At 52.3% G+C, this 8,216-nt stretch overlaps 1 protein-coding gene across 2 annotated transcripts; it reads left to right on the top strand.

Moving 5' to 3' along the window:
• Positions 1-264: 264 nt before the first annotated feature.
• Positions 265-5,138, top strand: LOC135812214 (uncharacterized). Of its 2 annotated transcripts, XM_065325551.1 has the most exons (4): positions 265-594; positions 1,906-2,062; positions 2,374-4,577; positions 4,735-5,138. In XM_065325551.1, exons 1-3 carry the CDS (start codon positions 469-471, stop codon positions 4,572-4,574), a joined length of 2,484 nt encoding a protein of 827 aa, XP_065181623.1. In that variant the 5' UTR covers positions 265-468; the 3' UTR covers positions 4,575-4,577; positions 4,735-5,138. The 2 variants fall into 2 exon arrangements, with proteins under 2 accessions (XP_065181623.1, XP_065181622.1); XM_065325550.1 differs by having other exon boundaries at positions 2,374-5,137.
• Positions 5,139-8,216: the final 3,078 nt, after the last annotated feature.

Below are 8,216 nucleotides of genomic sequence, written 5' to 3'. Positions count from 1 at the left end.
AAAACACACACACACACCATTTGACGGCACAAAGCAGCAAGGCAGCGATGAGACATATGGAATGGCAGGAGTGGGGGAGAGGCAGGGGCAGCTTGACCGAGGCAGCACTTGTACTCCTATTCCTAAGGCTGAGGCAGAATCGGAGCCCGGATGGCGTCCTATCATTCACCCTCCCAGCTTCAGTATCATCCGCAATAACTCACCCAGTAGATCTGTGATCTGAACCCACGGCACAGTCGCTCCTCGCTTGGCTCCTTCGCCAGCCCGGCTACTGGCGCTAAAATCATGAGTGCTCACTGCATTGACATCAGTCATTGACAATGACATTGACAGCAAGACGACTGAGCCTCAGAGAAATTTCAGCCCTCACCATCGTCTACACGGATTTGATCGAAGATATGACAATAATTTCCTTCAGTAAAATGAATCGTTCTGCTCTTCTTGGGCACTGGTAGACGAATCGCGATCATGAGTGTCTTTGAATCTTCTCGAGGTTCAGCTATGTCGACTACCATGCTGCTGGTCGCTTCGGTTGTCGCGTGGGCGATGGTGACCGATCATTGCTCCGCACAGGCTGCTCCGAAGTTTGCCAAGGTGAGCTACGCGTGAAATGTAATCAGCGTGTGGGGAGTAAAACTGTGTCTTATTTTGATGACCTCTGCGGTGCGATGCACACATGCACAGAAGTCCTAATAACCATCCCGCAATCAGACGAAATCCAGTGTAAGACATCAACGCAACCAAGATCAGGGCGAAAACGGAGGGACAGATTGTTTGTACGCAATACCGGGAGTTCGCTTTATCAGTACACAGTGAATTATAATTATTAAACTAGTACAGTAGTAGACCCCGAGCCATGAATACTATCCTGGGAGTGGTGCTGGTTTCTTCTAAAGCAAACGCTGTTCTTATCGGTGTTTGCTAGCGAGGTTCCGCTTCCGCGATCAGGCGAACAGGGAGATGTTCCGCTTTAGCCAGCAGGGAGCAGATCTAGTAACTGTTACTCTCCTCGTGCAAGCAGGTCACGATGCATCCCTGGAAACCGAGAATGAATGGTGAACTGAAACTGAGATGTTTCGAAGCCCTATCATACAAGGGCATGCGTTTAATACTTGGGTAAAATTCGATTCGGGGCTGCATGCTCACACTGAGCTAAGACGTAGACTGCACTGCTTTTGGAGAGGTGGGATGAACCAGGTTTGCACCCAATGGAATATCCTAGCTCCTCGCATTAAAGTACGCTTGCATTCTGCAGTTGCACCAGGTGAAATCCGACCCAAAGTGCAAAACAGGCACCCTGTATCCATTGATTCTGATTACATCGTTGTGCTTGCACATGTAATGTGTGGACATCCGGGCCAGCCACATCCACAGTGCCACTTCCCGGGCGTCAAGGGTCATGCAAATCGAGGTCACCAGATGCGCACTCCGGGTCGTATTTCACCGAGCGCAACTGCAGTATAGTTATCACGGTTAGAAACAGAGGGGTTCCAGGCTAGGCATATGCGGATAATGCCGGCAGAAAAATTGGCAGAATTCGGTACTTTTTCTGGTAAGTTTCATGCATGTTTGGTATGTGGATAAAGAAGTGGAGCAGAATTCCAGGAATTGTCCGCCATAAGGTTTGTATGGTTCTGCCAATTTCACTGCTATTCGAGCAGAATCTGCCACCTTTTCAAGCATTATCCGCCAATGCCTAGCGGTGGTACATGTGTTTGAGGCTGGGCTTGTCCTTGCTTGGACTAGTATAGTGTGTGTTATTTGTGGTAGTAGTACGTCATCTTTATTGTTCAATTCACGAAATGTGATACCGAAAGTGAAGAATCATTTGAGGTAAATAGCCATTGTGTTATGTGTGGTGGTGTTTGAGGCTGGGTTTGTCCATGTTTGTACTGGCTGCTGCAGGACCGTCTGAGCAAGCCGCCAGCACCGGGTGTTCACCCGCGTGTGCTGTTCAGCCCTGAAGATGTGCCGGACATACTGCATCGCCTCCAGACCACCAAGGTGGGCAAGTGGGCATGGCAAGCCATCACCGAGGGCGTTGCCATGCGGACAAATAAAAGTAAGCTCAGTGTAACCATGGGAATGCCGAAGCTAAGGCCACTTGATTTCTAAACTTTAGTTTGCATTATGAGATGCTGGTCAATGCACTCCCCCCCCCCCCCCCCCCCCCTCACTCCACTTGTCCAGGTTTAATATCTTTCTAAAGATGTTTTATCTTTTCTCCCTTTCCATCGTCATCAGAACATTGGGCATGATTGTCCGTTTGTTTTGCGATCCGAAAAACATACATGTTATGTTAAGTTAATGTGCATGGTGTGCGGTTGAAAGTATGTGATCCACTGACCTCTGTTACTGTGTTTGAATCCACAGGTTTGACCAATGCAGGCCCATTGCCAATGCTGTACGCTGAGATGCTCGCAGGCAATGACACGGACGCCATGGTCGCTGCCATCAACGGCTCCGGCTACTGCGGGCCCAGCTCGTTCTGCCTGACGTCGCTGGGCTCCACACTGCTGTACGACTCGTTCATCGCCTTGGTAACGGCAGACACGGGCAGGGCCAAGACCCTCGGCACCGGCCTGGTCGCCTTGGCCAACATTGCGCAGAAGTTCCTGGAGCGGACTGACTGCGGCGGACGGCCGTGCGTGGAAGAGATGAACTTCCAGAGCATCTATATGCTAATAGCCAACGACTGCATCGGTATGTCCTACGACTTCCTGGCAAACGCTATGGACGAGAGCGAGAAGGCGGTGGTGCGCAAGTTGATCGCCACGGCCACGGCGAAGCACTTCATCGTGGGCAACGGCAAGCCGTGCTACGCGGTGACGAGCAACTGGGTGTCAATGCATCAGTTCATGACAACCATGCTGCTGTCTATCGAGGGCGAGGAGGGCTACGACGCGGCAGTGCTCGCTCGCAACACCGTGACCATGACGAACTTCCTGGAGTGCGGCGTGCATGCCTCCGGAGCCACACACGAGGGCATGGGCAAGAACTACCTGCACGTCGAGAGGTTCGCCGCGTTCGATCGCCGCGGCAGCGAGCTGCTGCAGCACCCGCACTTCGTCAATCACGTGCGCAGCTTCTACCTGAACATGATGCAGCCGTTTGGTTATGCATTCACCATGGTCGACAACTGGGGCGGCTCGGACAACCTGGCCAGGGTCTATGATCTGGCGCCGGCCAAGTACTTCTACCCGGACGATCCCGTCGTGGACTTTGTGTGGCGCAACGCGTGGAACAATGCCACAGCTGTTGCACAGTTTAGCGACCTCGGCTACCCGCACACGGGAAACTCTCAGTTCACGCACGTCCCGATGAGCGTGGCCATCTACGCGCAGGACTGGAGTGGACCAGAGGACTTCGACACGGCCGCGCAGGCACTGGACGCCAACTTGACGTTCTTCTGCGACGATCGCGGCCTGATGGTGGCGCGCGACCAGTGGTCGCAGAACGCCACCTGGTTTGCGTTCCAGTGGCGCAGCGACCAGCGCTGGGCCGGCGGGCACTATCACCCGGACCGCGGGACGTTCATGCTGTCGGCCTGGGGCAGGACCTGGGCGCAGTACCCGCCCGGGGACGACGGCTCCGATGCGTTCCCGTTCACGGTGGGCAACTACCAGCAGTCACGCAAGCACTCCGTGCTCCTGGTCGACGGCAGGGCATCGGTTCCGGTCAACTACAGGGGTTCGGATTGGGGTACGCCGGCGGGTAAGGGAGAAGAGTTCGCAGACACGTCTCTCGCTACATTTGCAGCTACTAACCTGACGTACAGCTACACTTGGATGTGGACACGCTACACCTCCCATCTGGACTTGGAGAACGACACATTCGTAACGCCGAACGACTTTGTGATCACGCCAAGGACTGACGACTGGATGAAGATGAACGTGCACGACCTGGTCGACCCGATAACGCCCAACTTCGCGCCTCCCAACCTCGCCCAGAACTGCTCCCGTGCCCAGTACAACCCGATGGAGTACGTGTTCCGCACGGCAGGGCTCGTCCGCGGCAAGTTCCCCTACGCCATGGTCCTGGACGATGCCAAGAAGGACGACGGCGTGCATCTCTGGGAGTGGCTGATGCAGACACCGGACGACGTCGAACTTGTGGAGTTCAACGCAACGGACGCGATACTCATGGATGCTGGCAGTCCTCCCGGTGGGGGCAGCCGCGGTCTGCTCATACGCGTTCTCGACTACAGTCCGCCGGACGACTACTCCAGTGTCACGGCGCTACGACACGAGAACTACAATCTCCGCACCATCGGTGCTTCGCATGGTTACCTGCACCCGGCGCGTTTGTTTAATACCGTCGGCGGGCTCGGTCGTCGTATCGTCGTGTCTACACGTGCCGTGGTGCCCAGCTTCAAGGTGATGCTGTTCCCATTCACCGACGATATCCCCCTGCCCATCACCAACTACGACAAGCAGAAGAACACCGTCGACGTTGTGTTGCCGGGGCAACACGATCTCGTCACCTTTGGCAACAACCCCGACGGCCGCACCACGGTTAAGATTCAGCGGCTCTCCGACGAGGGCAACGTCGTGGATGAAATGAAGCTGGACTAGCACACTTGTGGATTGTACAGTGCTGGCCATGCAGGGAAGTCCAACCTCATGAGTAGAGTAGCGTCGCGTTCGAGTGCACAGACCAGTATGTGTAGTATAGTGCTAGGGGCTGAGTAGCACCCGATGTTATTTCATAAGATAGGATTTCTTTTGCCAGCTCTGTGCAATGGTCACACAACTGTACTGTGAGAGTAGGAACACTCTTGAAACTCCATTAAACAGCATACTGCACAGGCATTCCCCTCTCCTTTCAGAACTACAGTCAACTTCGCCAATAACGACATTCGGCGGGGCATCAGAAAAGTGTCCTTATTCGCGAAGTGTCCTTATAACCGAAGTCCCATTTGAATGTATGTGAACCCATATTTTGTATAGTATGATATGCATATCAAAATCAAGCTCTTGTCTTGCTCTATGTCAATGTGTACTTTATTTTCATATTGCAGTTGCAAGGAACTAAAAATTCAATATGCAAGGGAAATGAATTGAAAAATATGCCTTTTTGAGCCATCTACAGGGCCAGAGACATGTATGATGATTACTGTACAATCATGTACAACTACATGTACATTGTATACATAATATAGGTGTGCTGGTAAATCCAACAACTTTGAAGCCAACATTATAAAAGGAAAAAAAGCCCCCCCCCCTTGGCTGCATTTTCTTGCATGTGTGCCTTTTATCACCATAGCCTGCATAGGTTCTGGTACTTCTGCATGACAGGTACATGTACTTGACTGACAGGTACTTGAAATAGCTGTCAAAAGCCCAGAAAGTCGTTATTCAAGCAGTGAATATGACCACGGGGCACTAAAAGCATGTCGCTATACGCGAATTGTCGTTATTCAGATAGTCGTTATATCCGAAGTTAAATGTATACAGTTAGATGGGACTTTGCTCTGGGCATGGAAATTCGGTCGTTATTCGCGAATTGTCGTTATATCCGCAGTCGTTATTAGCGAAGTTGACTGTAGTTCAAAGCTGTATTTTACTGCGGACAATTAGAAAGTACTTTACCAGTTCAAAGCACTCATTTTGCCTTTTTTTAAACCACCTCTTTCCAGTTTTGTAAAATTACTCTCTATACAATTATACATAGCGCCCAGAAGAGGTTCCGCTGTATACTTGAAATAGCGGCTGAAAGGGGTTCCGGAATTTCACTTGCTGATCATATTAATGGGCACTTTCGATTACACGCATTTCGGTCAATTCTAGAACTAGTTATTGTTGATGCACAGTTCGATTACACAAAAAGTGACAAATTCCGTCGTTAAAATTGATTTTATCCAATTCCGTCGAATCCGTCAATTCTGAAGAGAGGGCGGAATTTCTCTAACTCTGGCGCCAGAATTGCACAGCTGTCGGTGTGTTACCGGTCTGGTCATGACTCAAGTGCGCGAAGAGCCTCCCTGGCCGGCGTGTGCGCGATGCTGGGCTCACGTGCGCGCGAGGGTGTACGTGATCTCTTTTTACGATTCATCTATTTTGTTTGTGACATGACATGAATAAAATGCGTTGTGAATTCCAGTCGTTCGTTTACAAGGCCGGAATCCGCTCATTCTGGTCATTCCAGAATTAAAAACACCAGTTCCAGAATTGTGTAAACGTGTAATCGAAAGCGCCCAATGACTTCTTTGAGTTCTTTCGCATAACCTCCGAATAACAACTTCTTGTGGGGAGGGGGAAGCTACATATACACTGACTGTACATTCAACTGTACCCTGGCTGTGTGTGCCGAGATCGTGACCCGACGGCGGCAAGGTTTTGACTCGAGTTTTGACAGGCACCGCATCTAGTGTTCTCCAGCGCTAGGGTGACCTGTTCAAGCTCTGAAGTCTCATCCTGGCCAAGCTAAACATTGACAAGACTTAGTATTAGTTGAAGCTAGTTTTGAGCATGGTGCCCAATCTCTCCTGCAGGCAGAACTACACAGTGCCATTGACAGCAAACATTGACAGGTTCTCAGCCGGGAACATGCTCCTGCCCAGCCCTTTCTTGGTCGTTGACAGACTACATGTCGTGACGGCTTTTACTAGTACTACTAGTAGTGGGCACGGCTCCCGTTGGTCCCGGAGTTCTTGAGAAGCAGATTGCTCAGCCGCTGCTTTGTAGTGTTGTTATGACGCACAATCCATTATACCGTTCACTAACACGACGTGCGTCCCTCCCTAGTCTAGAAAGCGAGCGACGCCAGCGAGTAGGTTTAGTTGGTCCGATCAACAGCAGAAAAATCTGAATGTTCTGAAGGGCTTCAACCAGTATTTTCATGGTTTTCGTCTGGAGGTCCTCGTTCCGTTGTATCGCGTTGCCTTGTGCCAGGACTGGCTGGATTGGCAAACGCTAGTGGCCCAACAAAAAACTAATCCGCTGCGAATGACTTGATGCATCTGCTCTCGAGATCTCGTCGTGGCGTAGTAGAACTGTTTCGAATTCAAATTCTCGCCATTGAGCCACTGTGACAACGACCCTCAGCTTGACCACCTCCCAGCTGCGAATCCTTCATCCCAACAAAATTAATTCGGATATCTCTGCGTTCGATTGAGAGGCAATAGTCATTCCTGATTGCGTCAAGAACAGAAAGGATGGATTCCGACGACGAGCAGGCATCTTCGTCCGCCAGTTCCGCTGGAACACTGGAGCAGTTCTTCAAAGAGCCGGACACTACGCTGCCATCGAGCGTGGACGTAGTGGAGGGCTTCAAAGGCTGGAAGGATCAGGAGTCGCTGAAGACCGGCAGTCGAGTGTTGCTGGTGGGTCTACAGGGAAACCAATCGGTACAAATGACGGATGACACTGGCGGCGATTTCGAGGAGTCGCTACCGTTCCAGCGCTGCAAGTTCTTGCTGCTGCAGGCGGACAAGCCGTGGCTGGACAACGTGGTGTATCACTCGGCAGACGAAGTGGTTCGACTGCCGGATGGACAGCGACCAGAGTACTTGCGAACGTGTCGAGGATTTCTGTTCAGCGCGGAGGAAGGTTTGAGCACGGACGAGATTCTGTATGTCACCAAGGACACAGTGGAGAACGAAGACGGTGAGAAATGCGCCATCTGGTACCGCCTAGCCTCCGGGGACAGCGGGAGCACTCCCATTGCGCAGCGCAAACGCACCAAGGTCCTCATCCCGCTGGTAGACAAGCTGGGTAGTGGCGTGGCTTTCGACACAGTGGTCGACCCACGCAAGCACCATCTGCAGGAGATCGTGGACATGACCCAGGCTGGAAAACTCTCGTTCCCCTTGCGCGTGAAGCCAGTGGATATTGTGCAGGAGGAAGGGAAATCCCCCACGACGACATTGCCGATCTACAGCATCATAGGCCTGACTGACACGCAATGGCTGGTCGGCATAGAGCTGGGCGAGGGCACGTTCTTCCGCATCCCTGTGTCCATGGCAACGCGAGTGCAAGTGCAGCGCAGCGAGCTGCGCGGCAGCGATCTCAAGCTGTGCATGCACGCCGTCCTGGAGTCCCTGGCGGACACCGACCTGCGGGTCATAGGACCCCAGGCCGAGGGTTCGCTGTCGTCCGTCTGCGCCACACCGAGTACACCGATCCTGCCCAAGCGCACGCCCCCGGAGGGAATGCAGCAGTCCGGTTTCGGCGCCAAGCTCGAAGTACCGGGCGCCAAAAGGACTACAGCCGGCG

The sequence above is a fragment of the Sycon ciliatum genome, chromosome 3, assembly GCF_964019385.1.
Source record: "Sycon ciliatum chromosome 3, ocSycCili1.1, whole genome shotgun sequence".
In the NCBI taxonomy this organism is placed as follows: Eukaryota; Metazoa; Porifera; class Calcarea; order Leucosolenida; family Sycettidae; genus Sycon; species Sycon ciliatum.
This window is presented reverse-complemented; position numbering and strand designations above follow the sequence as displayed.